This window comes from Otolemur garnettii, unplaced genomic scaffold (genome assembly GCF_000181295.1).
Source record: "Otolemur garnettii isolate 467f Iridium unplaced genomic scaffold, OtoGar3 scaffold00052, whole genome shotgun sequence".
Lineage (NCBI taxonomy): Eukaryota > Metazoa > Chordata > Mammalia > Primates > Galagidae > Otolemur > Otolemur garnettii.
The window spans coordinates 2,334,721-2,357,622 of record NW_003852447.1 but is presented as its reverse complement, the minus strand read 5'-3'; the positions used below and the strand labels follow the sequence as shown (position 1 = coordinate 2,357,622).

The 22,902-nt window shown below is 44.5% G+C and overlaps 1 protein-coding gene across 2 annotated transcripts; it reads left to right on the top strand.

Annotated features, from left to right (window-relative positions):
* Nucleotides 1-5,579: 5,579 nt before the first annotated feature.
* On the top strand, nucleotides 5,580-20,984 carry PAX9 (paired box 9). Of its 2 annotated transcripts, XM_023514383.1 has the most exons (5): nucleotides 5,795-5,973; nucleotides 6,746-7,372; nucleotides 10,277-10,416; nucleotides 19,368-19,590; nucleotides 19,802-19,862. In XM_023514383.1, exons 1-5 carry the CDS (start codon nucleotides 5,970-5,972, stop codon nucleotides 19,813-19,815), a joined length of 1,008 nt encoding a protein of 335 aa, XP_023370151.1. In that variant the 5' UTR covers nucleotides 5,795-5,969; the 3' UTR covers nucleotides 19,816-19,862. The 2 variants fall into 2 exon arrangements, with proteins under 2 accessions (XP_003792006.1, XP_023370151.1); XM_003791958.1 differs by having other exon boundaries at nucleotides 5,580-5,973; nucleotides 19,368-20,984.
* Nucleotides 20,985-22,902: the final 1,918 nt, after the last annotated feature.

Below are 22,902 nucleotides of genomic sequence, written 5' to 3'. Positions count from 1 at the left end.
GTGGAGGGTTGAGGGTGCTGGGGGAATTTGAAAGGGAACTAAAATTGTCAAGTATTAAAGTTTTGTAGATTTTCAAAGGCCATTCCTAGCCTTCCCAATACTGTCTGGGCGCGATCTAATCTGACGCCTGTAGGTGGCGCGATGACTAGAGGCCGTGGCCAGGAGAGAGGCAACTGGGGGCTCCAAGACCACGGGAAGTTTTCGGTGACTAACTCTCTGCTCCCAGCCCCCGCTTCCTGTCTTCGGGGGATTAGCCAAGACAGTGCCAAGAGGGCAGAGTGGGTGGTGGAGTGAGCCGGGAGAAGAGTCAGGCTCTAAACTCGGGGCGTAGACCTAGTGGTGCCCAGCCACCCTGTCCGCTGCCGGGTGCTAGGACGCGCCGGGCAGCACGTGGCCGACCGGGGACCATTCGCCCGGGCCTCCAGTTGCCCAGGGGGAAGGCGCAGACTGAGCCGAGAGTGGGAGAAAGCCTGTGCCTGTCAGGATGACTCCGGCTTACAGGTTGATTCAGGCTCTTTGGAAAGCCACTCATCGGGTCTGGAAGGAACTGTTCCCACCGTCAGCACTTGGGGCCTGGAGGGCTGAGGCCCAGACCTCGCAGTAAAGCTGCGCGCAACATGTCCTGGGCCGCCATGGGGCCCCAACCGCTTCATGTGTGCTTGCTGGGAAACCAGGGCGTAGAGGGCGGCCTGGTTCTCGTTTATCTTTTCCAGACAGCCCTTAGGCCAATCGGTCTCCAGAAAGAGGCAGCCCCAATGCAGTCACACGATGCCTCAGGGCCGGGTCTCAAACAGCTGCGCTGTGAAGCGCCCGCTATCCTGTTTTCCCACACGCGGCTGCGCCTCTCTGGAGCGCCGCAGCTCAAGCATGTAGAGCGACTGTGGACTGTGGCCTGTGTCCACATCCCCGAGCAGCGCAACATTACGAATGCCGCATCTCTGGCAAAGCTAAGCGTCCCTTCTTCTGGCTAGAGGGTCAGCCCAGCCTCCCCACAGGGACCCCTCCTGCCCACCAGTTGGCATCTTTGCTTACTCTGGCCGTGCTGCTCCTTGCCCCACGACTTTCCCCCCTTGCACAAAAACGAGTTCTCTTTCATTTGAGGATTTAATAAACAAACATAAGCCCATCACAGGGGCTGTGCATCGTCTTTCTGAAAGCAATTCCGCTGTTGAAAACTGAAAAATGGGTGTAATTTGCGTTCAGAAAGTGATGTTAGGGTCACGGCAATTTCCCGAGCCGTTATTTATTTTTACTTTAAAGTCTTTAGGAAAGATTTGCTTATATACTCGGAAACCTTCCAATGCGAGGATACCAGCCATCCCGATCGCCTTCCCCGCGAAGGGGTGGGGGTGGAGAACAATTACTGAGTGACGCTAATATGGGGAAACTGAAAAGAAATGTCGATTGTTTTTATTGTAATAGAAGGAGTGAGCAAATAGTAAAACCAACCCCGGGTGATCGGAAACAGGCAGGCGGAGAATTAAAGCCGGTTTCAGGCGGCAATAGGCCCCTCCCCTGCCCTTGGAAGAAGAAAGCGGGCGACGAGCGCTCGCAGCCCGCGGGTCGATCCCACGGCGTGAGCGCACCAACCTGGTCGCTGTCCGACCCACTGTGCGGCCCAGGGGATTTCTGAGCTCGGGCGGGACCCGGTCCGCCTCTGCGCTAGCTGCCTTGCAGAGCCGGGGAAAGGCTCTGGAACCGTGAGACTGGTTAGTGAGAAGGTGGAGAGGCGGCAAGGAGACTCTTAGAGCATCTTTCGGCTGCGCTCCGCTCCTCTTCCGCGCTAGAGTGGCTTCTCCTTGGGCTGGTGCGTCCGCACTCCCGCCAAGTCCAGGCCAGCAGGTCAGTGTGTGGGTGCCTCCTATCCTTCCCACCCACTCTGGGCCTGGCTGGCGCCCAGGACCCCCGCAGGCTGTCTTCTCCTCTATCCCGGGCCATTCTTCCCTTTAGCCGCTGTTCCCGCCCGCGCGGCCCGCAGTCTAGGGGGGACCCTCCCTTGCCTTTGGCTCAGGGTGCACTTAGGATGCCACTTGCGGCGCCGTTGCGGGGGGTGGGGGGGCACTGGGCCGCTGACTTGCAGGGAGCGGTGGGACCAGGGCGGAACAAGCTGGGTCTCTTTTTTTCTCCATGCCTACAGTAATCCCCACTCACCCTGGAAGAGACGCTCACGTGGGGAAAATGATCTTGTCATTATCACATTTCCCCTTTGGGAGAAGTCATTGTACTCTGAAAACCCCTGTCCCCGAGCTCGCACTATGGCTGCCGCGAGATCTCTGCCATTCCCTCGAGTGGGCGAAAGCGGGCATTGTCTCTTGGGTCTGTTCCCGGCTGGGGTCAATTTGGAGAAATCAGCTCCTTAATATTCTCTGCCCGCTCTGCTTGTCATAACTATAATTGGGAACAGCAAGACCCCCTCTTTGGGGGGGGTCTGTCTCGCCTTCCCCTCCCATCCACAGTCATCATTGACCAGCAGACCCTGAGAGCAAGCTCCCTAAGAAACAACTCATCCGGGCTGACATCCAGGTTGGGGATCCAGAGAGAGCTCCCCGCGTCCCGCCCAGCCTGTGGCGCTTGGGTCTGACCTTGGCAGCCCTCTGGTGTCTTCTGCCTAGCCACTCGAGGGCAGCCTCAAAAGAAGCTAGATTCCTGTTTCTTCTCCGTGTCTCTCCTCAGACCCTGCTAATATTGAAGGGGGGGAGCGCAGGTGAGCGCCCGCAGCACTAGGACCGCTGACAGATTTATGTAGACTTTACAGCATCTGGCCTGGGTCTGCCGGGGCAGGGCGGAGTCCAGAAAGCCTGCTGCGGGCTAAAGTTTCCCCAGACTCACGCCGGTCCCAGCTGGCGGTAGAATCCCAGCCCCGGCTCCCCTCGGGCAGGTTTACACCCGGATCTGGCCAGTGCGGAGGGCACGGATTCCTCCCATCGGTGCAGCCCCCTCCTTCACACCCTCTGGCCCGGTCTGTTTCCAGTCTCCCACTGAGTAAATATTTAGTCAGAGAGCGGGTCGCCCCACCGAGGAGGCCTTGACAGCGCCTAGGGGATAGGCTTTTTGGCTTCTCCCTGGCCTGAGCCAGCTGCAGGCCTTACTGGTTGTGTTTTGGTTTTGGTCTTAAATTTCTTTTTAGTCGAAATTCTTCCGATTCCTGTGTGACCTCCTAAGTCCAGAGCGGGCAGTAACCTGGGGGCGCTGACCCCAGTTGACCCTCGCTCTTTCTCAAAATCTTACATGCTTGTGCCCACCACCAGGCTTACTAGACCTTAGTGCTCTCTCTTTCCTCCTCCATTCTTCTTTTTCTCCCTTAGATCTGTCTCTTGCTCGGGCTCAGCGGGTGTCTGGATGCCTTGCTCCTGGCAGTTTCAGTCTCAGCCCCTGCTGTTGGGATCCCTCTGCTGCTGTCTGTCCCTCTGCAGGTTCCTTCCTATTGCTCCCAGAGCGCCGGCCTGGCTGGCCGCGTATACTTAGTTGTCCAAAGTGCCTAAAATTGATTCTTCACACGCTCTTGAGAATGCCTTGAGCCGAGAGCACCCAGCACCTGCAACTACCTGGAGTGAGCTGGGCCCGCGAGGCTTCGCAGGGGCCCCGGAGCAGGGCACCTCGCCCAGTGAGACTCTGCCTTAGCGCCCTCAGCGGCTTCGCAGCAGCTAAGGCCAAAGGGCCGCAGCCACAACCAGCAGGTGGAAACGGAGAGATGGCATCCGATCTGTGTGAGAACGCGGAACATGTGGGACAGCTTGAAGGAATCGGTGGAGAACAAGGGGGAATTGCGCGTTAAGCTTGCATAGCCAGAGCTCTAAACTGTACGGGTCTCAGAATTGCTCTGGGCTGGTGCTGTAGAGCTGCTGCTAAAGCTCTCAGAATCCCCAGAGCCCCTGAGGGGCATTTCGTCTTACCAGCCCGTAGGCTGAACCGCATTGTACCCATATAGCAGCCCCCCAGCCTCTGCAAATGCCTACTGTGCTCACGGAAATGGGGAAAGAGTCCGTGCAGAGTGTGTCTGAGGTAGAAGAGGGGTTCCTGAGCAAGGTGCCCAGCATGTTCGTGCCTTTGCATAAGCCTATGGCAAAGTATCGACTGATTTACACCCGGTCCTTAAAAAGGAGCTGATGCTTCTAGAATCTTAGATTCCCAAAGGCTGACTTTATGCAAAGCTCCAGATGGTGTCACACAACAGGTATTGGGGGTCAGGCCAAGGTGAACTCGCTATCAAGTCAAACTTAAAAGATTTTAAACATTTGAAACCAACGAACCAAAAAGGGACAAGTTCAAGTAGGTCTAGTTGTAGGACTTTTCACAAGATTTAAATCGTAAAGAATTAAAGGTATTTGAGTTCATCTTTATCTTGCAAGTCCTTAGCCCTCTAAGTGAACTTGAATTGAGTGCTTCCCCACCACAGAAGTGGGGATCACTTTTCGTTTGGAGCAGCACAGCCGTTACTATTCCTGGGTTCTTGTCACTTACTGGTCTGGGATCTGGGCCCAGTTAGTTTCCCAGTGAGTAGACTGGAGCTACACACATCCCTGAGGACTGCAAAAGGATCATCCTAACCCCGTGTGCAAAGGAAGGAGAGAGGTGGAGCAGGATCAGTGTTTGGGACGGCAGCAGTATGAACTTCCAAATTCATTGCAATATTCCTCATGTCGCTTGTTATTTGATTCTCACTCTGCACAAGCCTTACTGTAAATATTAATAACTTTGGCCACAAAAGGCATACTGTGCACTTTAGAATGAACAAAACTGAAAATTTGAAAGTAGGCAGAACTGCAGGGCCTCTGATATTTAAATGCAAGAAGTGGGAATTACATCTAGGTGCAGCGTAGTGTCCACTTTCCTAAGAATAAGCATCTTTCATATTTAAACAAAACCCTTTCGAAGTGGCTCACTGGTATGGAGAATCCCTGCAAACGCTGACCCCAAGGCCCAGTGGCCCAGTACAGGGGCTGAGAGCCGGGCTCTGGAATGAGCGTCCTACGCACCCGCAATAACCTGACCTGGGGCTGTGCGCTCGCGTTAGCGGTGCGTGGCTCCATTCTCCGCATGCTGTGTGACCCCGCCCTCAGCCTGAGTGGCTAAGGGGCTGGCTGGCGCTCCCAGACGAGCCCACGGTGGGGGCGGGGGGGCGCCGCGGGAAACCTGCGGCTGCAGGACCGGCCTCCCCACTTTAACAACAGCCCCCCACCTTGGCTCTGCTGCCAGGCCACCTCCAGGTTTCTTCGGCCCGCCAGCCTTCTTACACCTGCGCTTGTCACCAGCCCGGATTGACGCGACGTAGATAGAATCTTCGGGCGACCAAGCTCTCTTGGCGGCTGGCGGAGGCCTGCACGACAGATTATGCTAAGACCTCGTGTCCCCCAGTAGACGGTGGCTCCCGCCTCCCACCCAGATTCTTAACTTTAAAGTTGAGACGGCCGTCCTTCCCCCAAGGAGAAGTCCATCTCCTTCCCCCTTTCCTCTTCGAGTCACCCATATTCAGACTAACCGCTTTCATTTGTTTATTCAGCATTTTTACCAGCCTGATTTTGCTGTCTGTTTGTGTGGCTCCTGGGATGATGTCAAACACCCATTTTCATTGTATTTAGTCACCCAGGTGGGGAGCCAGCCCGAAAGGGACGGCGGAAGGAGTTTCCCGGACTGCGCTGTCGCTCTCCGGATCGCACCAATCAACACGCAGCTTGCGCTTGGGCCCGCCTCTTTGGGGGCGCGTCTCTAGTGAGTGATAGACTGAGCCGCCCGGCCCTGCTCAGCCCAGCCCACGTTGCTGCTTGGATTGAAATGCAGAGCTCAAGCCTCTTTCATCGGGGCACAGACTTCCTTTTACTCCTTCCTTTTGCCCTCTTGCCTCCTCCTCCTGGGAAGAAGCGGAGGCACCGGCAGCCCGGGGTAACCACAGGCTGGGCCACTGAGGCCACGGTAAAAGTTTCTTCCTGGGAGTGCGGAACTGGGGCCCAGTTGGTGTACTGCTCGGAGCAATGGGTGAGTGGCGGCGGGCGACTCTGTCAAAGCCGTGAAGGGAGGGAGGGAGCGAGCGGGCGAGGGAGGGAGGGCGCGCAAGGGCGCGCGCCACTAAGGGCTCGCACTCTTCTTATTGACTTTGCTCGTGTTCCTACAAGTTGTAGGAACACGCTAAGGGTCAACGGCGCATAGCAGTTCAGTCTGAATACTGGCTACTGGGTCACTGTTGATGCTATTTTCTGATTTTAAGAGAAGGGAGCTGTGCCATCAGCGAGCGCCACAGCCCCAGTAGCAAACCAAGTTTTGTTTCACAGACGCTCACGCATGCAAACAAAACAGAAAAAAAAGAGAGAAAAAAATCCCTCTAGCTTCCCCTAGACTTTGTCTAACAGCACAGGTCTTCAAGAGGGTGCTGGGAGCGGTCTGGGAGGGAAGAGGGAGCAGCCTAAGGACTTTAGTGCGCAGCAGGCGAGAAGGAGCGTGTTCAGGCGTCAAGACCTATTTCTCCGTCTGCTTCGGAGACTTTTGAACACTCAGAGCTGCCCTGCTTAGCACCACCACACTTGACTGGAGCGGCCTCCAGCACGCAGGAATCAGGGAGGGCATCTAGCCGGACCTTGGCGCTTTGGGCCGTTCGCTATGTTCGGGAACCGTATGGTTTGGGGACAGCCCCAGTCGTCATTCTGGGGCGGGTGCGTCCTCCCTGCTCCCGGACGCGCACTGAGGTCGAGTGGCAGGCAGCTGTCCCAAGCGGCGGGTGCGCGTCCCCGCGCGCTGTGTGTTTGTTTTGCAGAGCCAGCCTTCGGGGAGGTGAACCAGCTGGGAGGAGTGTTCGTGAACGGGAGGCCGCTGCCCAACGCCATCCGGCTTCGCATAGTGGAACTGGCCCAACTGGGCATCCGACCGTGTGACATCAGCCGCCAGCTACGGGTCTCGCACGGCTGCGTGAGCAAGATCCTGGCGCGCTACAACGAGACGGGTTCGATCTTGCCAGGAGCCATCGGGGGCAGCAAGCCCCGAGTCACCACCCCTACAGTGGTGAAACACATCCGGACCTACAAGCAGAGGGACCCTGGCATCTTCGCCTGGGAGATCCGGGACCGCCTGCTGGCGGACGGCGTGTGCGACAAGTACAACGTGCCCTCGGTGAGCTCCATCAGCCGCATTCTGCGCAACAAGATCGGCAACTTGGCCCAGCAGGGTCATTACGATTCGTACAAGCAGCACCAGCCGGCGCCCCAGCCAGCGCTGCCGTACAACCACATCTACTCGTACCCCAGCCCCATCACTGCGGCGGCCGCCAAGGTGCCCACGCCGCCCGGTGTGCCCGCCATTCCCGGTTCTGTGGCCATGCCGCGCACCTGGCCCTCCTCGCACTCGGTCACTGACATCCTGGGGATTCGCTCCATCACCGACCAAGGTAGGGGCTCAGAGGCTGGACGTGTGGATGTGCAGAGCCTGACCCCGCACCCCTGCGGAGAGCCCAGTATCTCGCGGCCTCCGGCCCGTGTCTATCCCACCACCTGAGGCTTTTTCCTTTGGAAACGTAAGGAGTCTTCCCAGGGGGTGTCCTGATCTCATTAACTTGAAACTCATGCCCCTAGTTTCCTCGCCACACACAGTCTCCTGCCTCATCTCAAACTACCAGACCCATAACATCCCCCCATTCCCAACACATGGTTCGCATTTTCCACCCTCCCCCGCCTCTCGCGCCGCGGCAGTCTCAGGCCGGCTCGCAGAGCGCAGAGCGCGGCCGGCCGGACTTGGGGAGCAGCCCAGGAGGCCCGAGCCTGCGTGGGGCTGCGGGCGGCAGGCGCCGCTGCGGGCAGCGTGCTTGGGGATCAGATGAGGCCGCGACGAGTACGCGCGCAGTGGAAATTGTAGTATTCTTCTTGGATTTTGGCAATCAGGCCAAATTTGCTCAGGCAGGAAGTTCAAATGTCACCTAATTGGTTTCATTCTTATGCTTCAGTTCATTTTCCTCGGAAACCGAGGTCCCGAAGTTACTACTAGTAACTTTCTCTCTCTTTCTCTCCCTCTCTCCTCTCTTTCTCTCTATCTCTTGGTCTCGGCCTCTCTTTCTTTCGTATTCCTCCCCAAAATTCACACTTTTACCTTCACAGACTTAAGGGAAAGTGGCCTCAACAACTGCGGTGATGGAAACAAAATGGATGGCGATTCCAAGCTGTTTTTTCTACTGTTCTTTCCTGTTTTCCCTGAGCCTGCGGTTTTCCTTTGGGGTCCCCGAGAATACGAGTGGACATCTGTCTAGTTCCTCCACTGTTCCTTTCCTTTCTCACCCCTGACCTTGCCTTGTCACGAGCGTCTTTTCTGCGTAGTCAGAACGATTCTCCGACCCTCCTGCCCAGTCCGGCTTCCGCAGGAGACCTGAGTTTGTTTTCCTTTACTAAGTTGTTAAAAAGGGGGCGGTGGGGGGTGGGGGGAGAAGGAGGCATTAACTTCTTTTCTTGGTAGGGGAAAAAAGAAAGTCTAAATGCCCTTGATAAATATTTAAAATAATGAGCATAGTCTATTTTCTTAATTTCTCAGCCTAAAGTTTATAAAGTGCAGGGGAAAAATTAAATAGGAAAGGAGGAAATAGTTCCTTTAATTATTTCCTGGCTTTCTTGGTTGCCACACATTGGCACAATTATCTTTTTAAGTAATTAAGGCAGGGTTCTGATTTCTCATCTTCTTGTTTTCTGACTGCAAATTTACAAGAGCCCCAGTTTTATCTTATTCCAGCTAGTTGAAGCTCTACGTTGGAGAGAGTTTGCCCTTGATTTATAGGATAAACTGACCCCAGTGACATTTAAAGGAAGCCCCTGTTCATGGGAAAGTGTGAGATCAGCAGAAATGGGGGCTCACAGGGGGATCTCAATTTCTTAAGATAACTTCAGGCTTGTGCCCACCGACTGCCTTTTGTCTGGAAAGGCAAAGAGAGACAGGCAGTAATGGACCAAAACACAGTTTCTTGGTGCAAATGGGAATCAATCTAGTTCTTTGGGGTTGGGAAAAATATAGTGGACGAAAAAGCTGACAGAATTGAAAAGCAAACTTTTCTTGCCTCAGGATCCTACAATCAGACTAAAGGTCACTTGGAAAACGATTGGATTGTGGAAAGGAACAACTCTTCCTTGTAGATGTTGATTCTGGATGTCAGCTTTAAACAACTAGATTTTTAGACAACCACATATTTTTGACAGATCTGTGAATATGAAATCATTTTGTAGAAATGTCAGATGGAAGTGTTTAAAATCAAGTTACAGTGGCTTTGTCAAACTTTGCTCCTCCACCCAAAGTACCCAAAGATAAAAACATCATCTTCAAATGTCTCCTCTTTGAAATTATTCAAATATCTCCTCTATGAAATTACTCCTGGCCACTGAAAAACACCAGTGATTCAATATGCACAACCCCAAGTACTGTGGTAATCACTTGACACCATATAATTTTCTTTCCATCTTCATTAAGAAGAGAAAGGGCAACTGATTTCTTTACTCCTTTTCTTAACACTTCATTCTACTTTCATTTTCTTAACCTTTTATTTCATTTTCTCTGTCTTGTATATGTTTTTAAAACTCTTAACAACCCTGCCAGTATGGAATACATAGTGTTAATTGTAAGATTTATGTTTTGAATCATATGTAGGTGACACTGCAACTTAAAGGCAGAGAGCTAGGGTACCCAGGCTAGGCAGGCACCCTCAAAACAGAAATCTATGCACATATATTTTGCATGTATATTATGGACATCGTTTAGTTATGTTTGCAAAAGACTTTGCAGGTCTTTTGTTCTATTGACATAGGCACTAGATCCCCACAGCGCAATGAGCACTTTTCTGCAAAGTCTCTGAACACCAGCAGGCGCCCTCAGGTTAGGAAGCTGCTCTCTTTTTTGACAGCCCTAGTCCCAGATCTTTGTCAACCCAGAGTGGCCTTGGGTTAAGATTGAGGAGGTGGAGAATGGCGTGTCCAGCCTCTGGACTTCTTTCCCCAGATTTGGGTTTCTTCCACTTTTTTCCTTGGGGATTGAGGAGGGGAGGAGGGAAATCAAAGTCTGGTTGAAAAAGAAAAAAAAAAAAAATCCTCCCGCAGGCGTGGGTGAGAGAACTTGGAGAGGCCTACTCTCAGGCGAGTGAAACTTCTCCAGGCCTGGGGCTGGGGCTGTAACTGGGCCCAGCGTCCGAGCAGGCTTAGGGAAGGCAGGGGGTCCACCCGAGGCCGGAGTCCAGGCGCTTTCTAGGCTAGGATTCCGGTCCGGTCTCCGGAGGGGGGCGCGCAGTTGGGACCTCCAGCCTGACACCTCTCCTCCTCCCCAGGAGTGAGCGACAGCTCCCCCTACCACAGCCCCAAAATGGAGGAGTGGAGCAGCCTGGGCCGCAACAACTTCCCTGCCGCTGCCCCGCACGCCGTGAACGGGCTGGAGAAGGGAGCCTTGGAGCAGGAAGCCAAGTACGGTCAGGTGAGGAGGCGGCGAGCGCCCGGCCATTTGGGCCGCGTGGCGGCGGGGGTTTGGGCGATGGAGGACCCAGATCTCTTTCTGAGCCTCGACTCACTGCTGTCACTATGCGGATCCCTCGTAGTTGGGGGCGAAATTGAGGTCCCAGCGCCTTGACACCCACTAGGGTCGGGGAGCGCTCGCCAGGGCACATACAGACTGGGGTGCCAGCTAGGCCCTTGGGAAGCACCCCCAGGCCTGTTTGGCCGCTGGACATTTTAGAAGTCCGTGCCTAAAGCCCACTCGGCTCCTCGCACGGGGCTAGAGTTAACCAAAGAAGAGTCTTCCAATAGGGCGAGCAAGCAGCCTGGGATCCCCGAGCAGCGCTTCCACTCCTCAAAAGGCACAGGAGGTCGCGGCCCTGGGACCGCCGGCTGCAGCGTCCCCGCGCTCGGCCAGGTCCGCTACTTTGGCTCTAAGACACAAACAAGCGTGGCTTGTCCTGCGAAGAGGGGCAACCAGATAAACGTTATAAAGTAACCATTTCCCGATTAAAGGTCACGTCGTAATCTCCCAAGGGAGGTTAGTGAGAAAACCTCAAATTATACGGCCTGGCTGTGGACCGTTTAATTTTTTCCCCCTCCGTCCCTCCCCCAATTCTCCAAAAGAAAATTTAAAACACTTGTGTCCTCCCCCCACCCCCCGCAAAAATCTAAGCAAACCCCACCACAAAAGCTGGCGTTTGGGGTCTAAGTTCATCACCATGCTGGAGTTGAGAGTTCAAAACTTTCTAAAACGGGACCTTTAAGAGAATGCGAGGTTTTCTTGAGTAGACATGGGTAGGTTTGCAAATTTCTGAGTCACAATTCCAAAGCCTCAAACTACTCAATTTTCATTGCATTATTTTGAAGTCTTAAACTTTTAGATGTTTTCTTATCTGTCAAAACGAACTTTTAAAATTAAGTGGAATTCGTTCCTCTTATTCAGTTGAGAAAAAACTCTTATTCATTATTTTCTCTAACAAATCCCATTTCCCCTTCCCTTTACCTCTCTGATTTTGTTGAAGCAGGGTCAGAATATGTATCCGTCTCTTGCTTCATGGCATAGACCACAGAAAATAGCAGTAAGGAAAGAGAGTTCTTTTCCTTAGTCGTCTTCTACTGGAGAGAAAGCCAGTGAGACATTACAAGAAAGTTTGTGACTTTCTTTCACAATAGGGCCTGCCTTTATATCGTAATTTGCAAAGAAAAGGCAGTATAGCACAATGGTTAGGAGTTTGGGCTCTGGCACTACCAGCTTCTTAAGCAAGTTAATTAATTTCTTTTTTTGAGTTTACATTTTTTTCACCTTAAAAACAGGGAAATGCTAGTTCTAACCTCAAGAGATAATGTAACCATATGGCATATAGTAAGCATTCATTAAATATTACCTGTGGTTAAAACTGACAGATAACAACCTTTAAAAACAAGCTATATTTATCAGAATATACTTTGTTCAGAGAGGCCGTACTCAAAAAGCTTTGAGGCATTTTGTTGCAAACAATAGAAAGAGTATATATAAAGCTCCTACCAGAGCAGCAAACATTTATTAGGTGCTTATTGCTCCTTATTAGATCATCATTCCTAGAAATAACATGTGAAGAGCTGAAAAATAGTCTCTAATCCCCACACTGGGCTGGTGAGTCCAATCAGTCTCATAATCCAAAAAAAACCTTTATAATTATTTTTATTCCCTTGAATTAGAGATCCATCATTTAAACTTGTTTAGAAATAATACACTTCAAAACAAAACACACAAATCATTTAAAAGAAAAAATTTAAACACACTTTCAAACAATCTACTCTGTATATCCTGATCATTAAAAATGGTTTACATTTTATACACTGAATCACTAAATTACCAGATTCATAAAACCAGGCAATTTAAAGAAATAAGTGGCCAAACAAATTATTTCTTGAAATACTTAAAAGAGCAAGTTATTTTTGTCCAGAGTAACAAGATGTTTACATCAAACCTGCGTTTGAAAAGTTAACTGCAATATGCTAATCTTCCGTATTGCCCTGTAGTTAGATAATTCAAATGACTTAACATTTAAAAACCTGAAAAGTCTCCAAGCAGAATGTTAATCAGTAGCTGCTCTGTTATGATGAGAAAATAGTGCTCAGTGCTGAGATGTGGCAAGTAGGCACATACACTTAGGCTGTGCCATTTATCCAAGCAATTTTGGATTTTAGACATTGATTTCGTTGAAGGTAAAATTATATTTTACTACTTTTTCATAAACATGCAAAAGTAAAGTGCATTTCTCTTACTGATACTAAAAGGGCAGATTTATTTTTGAAAGTTATTTTTCAAACTGCTAGTACTTGTCGCTGTATTTCAACCAAAATGTCAATCCAGGTAACATTTTTTCCTTCTGTTTATATTTTGGACAAAACTTGAAAGTCTTTGGCCAAAAAAGGCTACAGAAAGGGGGGAAGGATATGTTTACAATTTTATTAAATAGCACAATATTATATGACGCCAGCTTTCATTTTAGTATCTGAACTGAAGGAGACTGAGAACTTATAATCATAAGGCTTAGAGCATATTTTTTTCCCAGATGACACCTGTAAAATTACCAAAAGGCTGAACTAATTGATTACAGATACTATTGATTACTATAATCTAGAGTTTCTATTTTTCACTTAAATCGCAAAGAAAGATGTCTGACTCGTAGGAGTCCCAGTAATTGGAACTGCGCACACATTTCTGCTATACACACACCTATCTTTTGTTTTTGAAAAATTAGTTTACAACATTCAAACTTGTCTTAGATGTTAATATCACATTGTAATTAATTAATATTTTATAGTGCCAGGCAGAAGTCCTTATTGTCTATCTCTGCAGATAGAATATTTATTTATTTTGGCTTTTTTCACCTACATTTCATATTGGGCTAGAAATCCTTAATCTAAAATCATTTAATTCTTAATGGCAACAGTGTTCCCTCGTTTGTAATGGTTGGTTCTATTCTGTTGAAAGCATAAAATCTCTATTAAATACAATGGAATGGAAAAAAAACATTGTATACAGGGGATCATGGGGTTTGGAATGTATCTGCCCTTTTACATGGTGCTTAGTGAACTAATGCCTCATTTTATTCAAACAGTTGACAAGTAATTGGATAGTTCTGGAAAATTTATCTACAATTGGGCATACTTTCTAAAAAGATATATATTATATAGTGGGTACTCTAAAGTAATCTGACTAGCAGATTTATAAGCTTTCAGCATCTTCATTTGGGGGTTGCATATGTTAACTCAGGAAGCAAGTTTAATGTGATATTAGCTACAAACTGAAATGTCAGACACAGACAATAATCCACAAATACATTTTAAAAGTTCAGAATTAAATAAGTTGTAAAAATAGTTGAATTTAAAGACAAAACAATCTGAAATTCCTATGAAGCAAGCATTCACTCATACATTGTATTCAAAATGAAGATAGTTTTTCAGAATCCTGAATATAATTTTCTAGTGTATTATTTAAAAAACAGGCTGTCCTTGAAGAGATACTGTTTTCATGACGGTATGATGAAGTTGCACTAAATTTTTCTTCGTATCAAATTTTTTGTTAGATAAGGTATAATTTTATGGGGAGTGAAATCTTAGGCAAATGCCATCAGAGAGTCTCTGAAATTCGTGATGTTATCTGTTATGAAAAACATTCTTTGTCTTGGTTCTTTTGAGCAGTAGTGTTTTAAAACAAAATTAATGATTCTGTATCAGTAAAATGTGTCACATAAAATAGCAGGAAGAGGTAATAAAAAAATGTCAAGGCTACATTTTAATAGCATTTTTGAAAATTATAAAATTTAGAAAACTTTTGGAATAGCAGCTTTTCATTAACAAGAGACATTCAGATCTATAATATGATAACTGATCATAGTTAAAATCCTTTAAGATGAATTTCGAAACCATATTTATAATGATCATTTCATCTTATATTTGTTTACGAGGTTGTTGAATTAAGACGGGAAGAATGGCAGTCTGACAAATGATTTTACCAAAAAAGAGAAAATCTTATTTATTTTTAGATCCAAAACTTTTTTGTATGGTATCAAGGTTTGAAGCTCTAAGGTGAAGCATATCTCTATTTGTAGCTAAATCTGCTTTATCATAAAGCCAAGGTAAATTCATTTTATAATAAGGGGAGGAGCACAGAGAACTAATAAGTAGATGACAGATTACAGGTACGCCTGGGACTGTTATTTGCATTTTCTTTAAGAGAGAAAATGTTATGTAGACAATTCCCAGAATTTGAAGAATAAATAATCTACAATCTCTAATTGCCAGACAGCTGTCATACTAGATTTTTGTCATATTATTTGTTGCTCCCCCCCCCACCCCCGGCCATGGCCCCAAGTGTTTGGATACTAATGTATTTCTATCTTCTTGTTTTTGGGGGGTGGATAAACGAAACAGCCATAAATCAAATAATGAAATGGCAGGTTAGAACTGCTATTTACTTTTTTCAACAGCTTTACTCATTTTGCTTACTTAAAGTGTAATGCTCATTCTGTGATAAAGGGTACCTAGCTTTTTGTTTTGGTTTTAAAGGAAGAGTATCACTTTTTTTTCCCCCCCAGAAACCTATACTAACTTAAGTATACACGTGGCTATAAACTGTTTTTTTTGTGGGGATACAAGATGATTAAGACAAATCCCTTTCCTCAAATAGTCCAGTCTGGTCCCCTGACAATGCAGCTTCTCAGCATATCCAGGAAAGTTGTTTTTTCAAAAACTGAAAAATCTCCATTTCTAACAGTTTAGAACAAATGAAGTGAAAACTTATGCTTTCATTCTTCTCAGGAAATTTCTAGGATTCCTAGTCATGGTATACACATTTCTGCTACACACACACACCTCTCTTTGTAGTTGCAAAGTTGCATCTTATTTGTTTTGCTAGACTATTTCTTTTAATGTCTTAAGTTGTTTTCTAGAAACATTCAAGAAAACAAATAACTTATTTTTTCCCAGGGTATGCAACGTAGTCTATTTTGGTTTGTATTAGTAAATCTCATTCTCAAAATCAGGTAGAGGATAGTTTGCTAGAGGGAAAACCCTCTCATAGTTTGTTCAGAGAAAATAATTCTCATGGCTTTCAAAGAAGATCCACATGGAAAAGGAGTTGATGGGTTGAGTCTTATTTATGGAATCTTTAGGTAAAGTCATTTTCAAAAATAAGATTTCCATTACATGCCCATTGCTGGGGTTTCATTTGGAAAATTTGTTTACTCTTCCCTGGGGATTCCATATGTTGGTTGATTTATAAATCATATTTACAGTCCAATTAAATAGAGTAATTTAGCCTGTTTGCTTACCACTATATTTATAGTGTACATTTGGTAGTCTCTACTCAGCCTAACTAGCTTTTCAGATTAATTACATGCCCTTCACTGAAAACATTAAACAGATTTGGGACATTTAAGTCATGTACTCTTATAGGAAAGAATAAACAAACATCAATGCTACCTGTAGCTGTTTTCCTTTGCAATGGAAAATTTTACTCTTTCGGTGATTGCTTCATAAATAACAATTACTTTACCCAGTGAAGATTTATATCTTTTGCTAATGTCATGTTTCAAAATTAATAGTGAGAAAATTGATGTGTTTATTGAGCCACTAAAATGAATGAATACTGAATGTGGCAGGAGGCAGGTACATTTTCAAGCGTGTTTGTTCTCTCAGCTTGCTTGCTCCTTTTTTTCTAACTTTCTAAATCTAAACTTTAAAAATTAAAATTAAAATTAAGTCAAAACTCCCTCCCCTGACAATCTGGGTTCTAATTTAATCTGAGGGAAAGCTAAGAGCTATTTTCACAGTTACAGATTAGAGCTTTCTATCTTTTTTAATTCAAGCAAACGCTTTAGCCCCTTGCCTGTTCCTGCAAGATGAAGCCAACCCTCTCTGAGCTTTCCTTCCCACCCTGTCTTGCTGCAGTACAAAAGGGGTGGCATCACTAAAATGATATTAAATAAATATCGTGGATTTCAGAGAACTTTGCAATATTTAATACTAATATGAATAATGACATAAAGCAAGTTGTGACTTCAGTAGGTACAATTGGACAAATATGGAAAAAATTAGTCATTTTTTTTTACACTTGATAAATGAACATAGTCATGGAATAAGCTAAATCCAATATCCTTCCTCCCCCTCCATCTCAGGAGCATTATCTAAGATTAGACCTGTATTCCAGTGGAAACATTTCTGAGCAAAAAGAAGTAGGCCCATGTAAGGGGGCTGTAGACATTGCAACAGAACAGTGGAAGAGCTCTAAATAAAGGGGGGCACATCAGGAGCAATAGTTCTAGGGGCAAGGGTGTAAAGCGCTGAAAGGGAAGATGACAAAGCAAGAATTTCAGAAAGAAGTGTAATTTCGGATGCTAGACAAAATAAATTAAAAATAAAAAGGAGTGGGTAGGAAACATTTAGCTATGAGAGACAACAGAAGTCACTGAGATATTTTCTGCTAACTAGAGCACAATTTAAAACCATTATACATGATAGTTTCTGTCATGTATAAATCTTTAACTTTATGTCCTTGTAAAATGTTGGGCAAGAGTTTTTATTATTTTCAAAGCAACTTTAACCTTAGCCTTTTTATGTCATGATTCTCGGTGCACATTGGCATCAACAGTATAAAATATGAATTAACAGAAGGATGAAAGAGGCTGAATACACACGTAAACTCCTTTCCATGATTGAATTGGAATGACTCCTTTCCAAAGTCATTTCTCAAAGATTACTGGGAAAGTTCTGAATAAAAGTGATTAGAATTATGATGTCTGTGCAACAAGAGAGTTTCCCTCTCTGCAGATTGATAGTTCTCTGTCTTGATACTCATCTTCTGAGAGCCTTAAAGTGTGTTTCTTTTGAGAGGTAATTAGCAATTTTTCTTTGGGGGAAAAGGAATTTTTTTTTTTTTTTTAGAAGCTAAGAAACAGATGAGAACCTAACAGTGAGAATTGGGTTCTAAAAGAGGAAAGAATCTTTTACCATATGTTATCTCAAAGATGCTCTAGGTTAAGATTAAATTGTGTCTCTCTTTTAACCGTCCAGGAAAAAATAGCCTGGCATGCTACAGAGAACCTTGCATAGGATAGGGGTAATAAATTCTTTTAACACATTGCCCTAGACTTGCCAATTGGCGTAGGGTGAATGGCTAAATCCCTTCATCTATATCCTTGTTTAAAAAGAGGATAAGATTTCATTTATACTCAATAGTAATGTGCAATGGTTAATTTTGTTCAAACATACAGCATCATCATTTTTGGGGACCCTAAAAATACATTTTACTTTTAATTGACCATCATGTTGTATGCACGATACATCATCTTATAATTACGACAACCCCAACAATTTATAGTGAGTTACAATTCATTAATTTTCGTTATTCATTGAAACATGTTGGATATTTCTTGGTACCTGGGACATAGGACATACTCAAGAAACTAGTTTCCTGTCTCCTTCCTTATTTTTCAAAGACGAGACATTAACAGACAGAGCTTAAGGTGTGTGTTCTTCTAGATCAAAGACACAGGTTAACCCCTCTAATTTATTTCTTATTCTATCACAAAACCATGAACAACATTAAGTCACACTTAATGTTATATTAGTGTATATATCCTACCCTGTATACATATAACCACACACATACTCTGCATTGAGAAAATAGTTTTGGAGACCCTGCCGCTACATTCTCTTAAATGTGGAAGTAAAAACAATAAGCAAATAAGTTAGGAAATTATTTCTATGTTGAAATTCAGTTGAAAAAAGTATCCAATTAACATACGTCTGATTAACTCAATTCTAAGAATTAAGTAGTTTTTCCTAATAAAATTCTAGTATTTTCGTTAGAAAATATGTTGACTTGTTAGTTCATTCATGTCAGTCCCAGGAAACAGGATCTGTTCTTTATTTCTAAATAGTGTAGAAATTCAGGGAAAAAATTAAGCTACTTGAAGAAGGATGCCCAATGTTCATGCCAGAATCAGGATTAGAAATCAGGGTGTTTTCGTTGTTGTTAATAGTAACGATACCAACAAGAGAGCACTGGTTTCTAGGCAGGCTTGCCTGCCAGGGCTGGCTGCTTTTTGTTTGCAAACAAAGGTTTTACATCTAAATTCATTTCAGTAGATTTATCCATGTGTTTCTTAAAAAGTCATCTCACAAGGCCCCTCAATTTTGCAAGTAAATTTTCTGATTTCAAAACCATGCCTGTCCAGTTCTTTTATATTTGGATAGCCAGTTTCCTTTTCGATAAAAATAGCTCTGGAAAAAAATACCCCCAATCTTCATTAAAAAAAAAAAAAAAAAAAAAAAAACTCCTCCAGAAGTGCCTGATTCCTCATGTCCCTTGTCCATTACAGGCATTTTCAACGTGATGTCTTAAAATATGGCTCACGTTCTATTGAGCAAAGGTCGCGTTCACTTGGAGTTTCTGACATGACAGCCCTCCCTCTGTGCCCTTCTTTACTGAAAATGAAAGCCACACCAACCAGGCCCGTCACCAATGACTCAACAAAAGAGCCAAACAAAACCCAAGTCCTGAGAACGTTGACAAAGGCAATGTGAACACCTGGGCAGATTCTAAGTATTTAATCACCAATAATTCTTTCCTCACCCTGCTCCTCCTTGCTGTCCTTCCAAATGGCAAAAGCAAATACAACTGTGCATTTTCTGGATGCAGCTTCCTCAAAACTGCTGTGGAAAAAAATAATATCTTGTCGTTAGGTTAGATTAAGTAGCAAGACTGGGAATGCTATTAGAATATAATAAAGTTTTAAAAAACCTAAAAAAAAAAATCAGAAAGTAGAGTCAGAATATGGTTAGCTCACTCGGGCTTCCCCTCTGCTTTTAAGAACCTGTGAAATGCCACCGCTGTACTGCCATTCCTGCTCACCTCTCCTCTTTTGCTGTTCCTCTCAGGCACCAAATGGTCTCCCAGCGGTGAGCAGTTTTGTGTCGGCATCCAGCATGGCTCCTTACCCTACCCCGGCCCAAGTGTCGCCTTACATGACCTACAGTGCTGCTCCTTCTGGTTATGTTGCTGGACATGGGTGGCAACATGCCGGTGGCACCCCACTGTCCTCCCACAACTGTGACATTCCCGCATCGCTGGCATTCAAGGGAATGCAGGCAGCCAGAGAAGGTAGTCATTCTGTCACAGCTTCTGCACTCTGATGGGAAATTCCGTCTGCAATAGCTTCACCTGGGTCTCCCCCCGTCACCCTCCCCCATCAGGTCTCACACCCCACCTTTCCTGCCCCCCAACCCTCCTGCCTCAAAAGCTGGCTTTATGGACTCACATCCTTTGTGCTGATGACACTTAAATATTTCTTGCCATAACTTTTCTCTTGCAGGAAAACTGACATGACTTTAGGACTTAAAAACAAAAGCAACGGACGTTAAGGATTGAATGAGACATTTGTGTTGCCACACACTGTCTTAATGTAGTGAAGAAACCTACACCCCTCAAAGGGCTTAAGGAACTTTTAAAGCTAGTCTTTGGTAAAACCACATGTGTATATTTATTCTAAATCAACCGAACTTTTGAAACGTGCAATTGTTGAGATTTTGCAAAATCAATAAAGGAAAATACATATAGAAAAAAAGCTATGCTACACCCTCTAATCAAATATGGTAACTGAGGAAGCCTTAATTCATTATTAGGAAACCAATCAATAATTGACTTGTTTGAGCGATCCTTTATTATTTTTAAGAGATGACCTATTGTGTTGAAAAATATGTGTAGAATCCAAGCGGTATCTGAATTGAGCTCCTCCTGGTGTTTTGACTTGGTTCCAAATACAATAATGTTTATATTTTCTATTAGTTTGTAAATATGGACTCTGGAAGGCGCATTTTTGTCTTCATGCCATAAGATCTCCCTCTTCTCCAACCCCACCCCCTCTGCATTTCTTTCTTTCTTTTTTTGCAAAGGTGACTTTCTGGCAACGTCTTTGTCTCTGTTTGGTGGTGGGCTGCTCGGGCTCCTGGACCTGGACTTGCCCCCAAATTTTGTGTGTGCAGTGAAGGCTTCAACATCTCATGAAGGACACTTTCTTTCTACAGCGGAGGACATAAAAAACAGATAAAACAAGCCAGTCTCCCATTTTGTATCCTAATCAAACAACACACATGCCAAGCATATAAAGACAAGAGGGTGGATAATATCTGAATAAGAAGGCTCTAAGGGAAGTCACTTAGAAACTCAAGTTTTGTTTAATGTGAAATGTTTTGCAAAGACGCTTAAAATGAACTTTATGTTAAGAAAACCACTGTGAAACTAAATTGTACTGTTATTGTTGGCTTACCTGTGTGTGCAGCAATTTCAGCCCAAAATTGTGTTGTAATTTAAAGAAAATGGAAAATTCTTCTCTAATGAATGTAACAATGGCTTGCTGTGAAGTTTACATTGTTGTACAGATGTGTGTTTCACATGTAGGCAAACTGGTGGTGGTATGAGAAATACAAATGCTATTTAATTTTAACAAATTCCCTTTATTCATTTCTGAAATTACAGGACACAGTTTAGCTGATAAATCTTTCGAGACTGATTTATTTTTCACATTAATGTTAATAACAGAGCTATGGGGTATAGGTGTGTGTGAGCGTGTGATTATGTGTTGTTATTTTAAAACAACTGATTTTCTTAGGCAAAATTCTGCAGTTTTTATCCCTTCTGTCTAGGAAGTTTTTCCTGCTTGGCAATGTAGGCTTAAAAATAAGTTTTTAGAACAATGGTACAATTCATCTATTGGAAGATTAATATATTGAGGGTTTTTCTTTTTTTGGTATTAATTCTGTGCAATAACTAAAAGGGCACTTCACTAGATGGGGATGTTGATGAAGCATTCACTAGGTAATTTTGATTCCTTCCTGTCTGTGCAGAGCCTACATGGCCATCCACATTGGTTGCACGGCTCCCTTTAAAACTACATGGCTAGATCAGCTAGGTTTTCAAATCACCAGGATATAAACAGTGAGCAGATTTCTGACACACAGATTATGTTCAAGTGACTGCTTTTTTCGAGCAGCAGATATCTGATAGAGAGCTTTGAACTGCATTTATTTCTAAAGCAACTGAAATTCAGTGCTACAAACAAAGGATTACAACTTCAGGAGAAGAAGAAGCAGAAGGAGCAGATGAACTCTCAGGGCCACAGTCTTCCTTTGATCTTGTCAAACTCCCATTGACATCTGGAGTTCCCAGTCTGGTGAGAAAATAGACTATAAACTAAATGGAACAAAGATCCAATCCAACACTTTGGTGGAGACTTTAAACCCATACATACAGGGACTCTCCTGCCGTCCAGAAAAACTGACATAAGGTACAGGATTATTCTTTATCAAAATGTTTTTAGGTGGCTACTAGGGATCTTTAAAAAAATATTAATTGCTTATGTGGAAAAGCAACTAAATGTTATTTTCTTTATCTAAATTAAGAAATCTTTTGTTATTATGCTATTTATAATTTTTCTGGTTCTTATGTTTTAAAAAATCTAATATGAATGGTATCCAAGTTTTCTTTCTTTCTTTTCTTTTTCCCCTGTAGGTCTTTTCTTAACAACAGTGAATTCACATGGAATAATTTTTAAAAGACCACAGATAAAATTTGCTATTCCAAGCAAATTATGATTTAAAGCCACTTTTAAAAATACAAGAAGGAAAATGGGATGAGATACGGGGTTGGGACTGTTTAATGTTTAAAGATTATCATTATTGGTTAATGTTAACATATTTCCTCTTTTTTTAGAGGGTAAAAGTGTAGTTTTTAAATTGGCAAATGCACTCCTTAGAAATCCTTTTCCGTCTCAGCGTCATGGGGAGGTTAAAGGTTCAATTTCATGGCCTCTATGCAGGCAGTACGCACAGGATGTAAGAGCGTTACCTGCAGGGACAGAATGCAGTTGTGCACAGACACATTCTTATTTTTCTTGGGTTTTCTGTTTCTAATGACCCTTTTATTGAATATTAGGCTGAAATATAATTTTAAAAGACACGTTGGAAAGGATGTACAACACAAGGCTATGTATGTATATACCGTATGTCAAAAAGCCTTTTATTTTTATACTTCAAATGCTCTAAATTAATAAAAAGTAATAATGACCACGTTATCTTTTACTTTTTATTTTCTAAAACGCTTTAGTGAAGCCCCACGGTAGAAATATCCTACAACAGTAATTAAGAACAGGTGTTACCTAGAACGTGCAGCTATTTTTGTTGACTTTAGCTACTGAATTTGCATCATTTCAGGATACAGAGTTTGGTTATATCAAGTTTGGTTATATCAAGATGAAGGAAATATTTTTTTGGGGGGGGTTAGTATAGCAAGCTCTAAGAAGGCTAAGAATGTACTTACATTTTGAAACATTTTTCCCTTTATCATACATATTTTAATATTGCAGACAGCAGACTTTACACCCGAAGCTGTCTTTTAAAACTAATAACCTGAAAATGC

Excerpts from the sequence above, each read along its gene's own strand:
- PAX9 (XM_003791958.1), top strand. Across the intron at positions 7,373-10,276 it reads TCGCTCCATCACCGACCAAG|TGAGCGACAGCTCCCCCTAC; the intron begins GTAGGGGCTCAG and ends CCTCCCCAGGAG. Across the intron at positions 10,417-19,367 it reads AGGAAGCCAAGTACGGTCAG|GCACCAAATGGTCTCCCAGC; the intron begins GTGAGGAGGCGG and ends TGTTCCTCTCAG.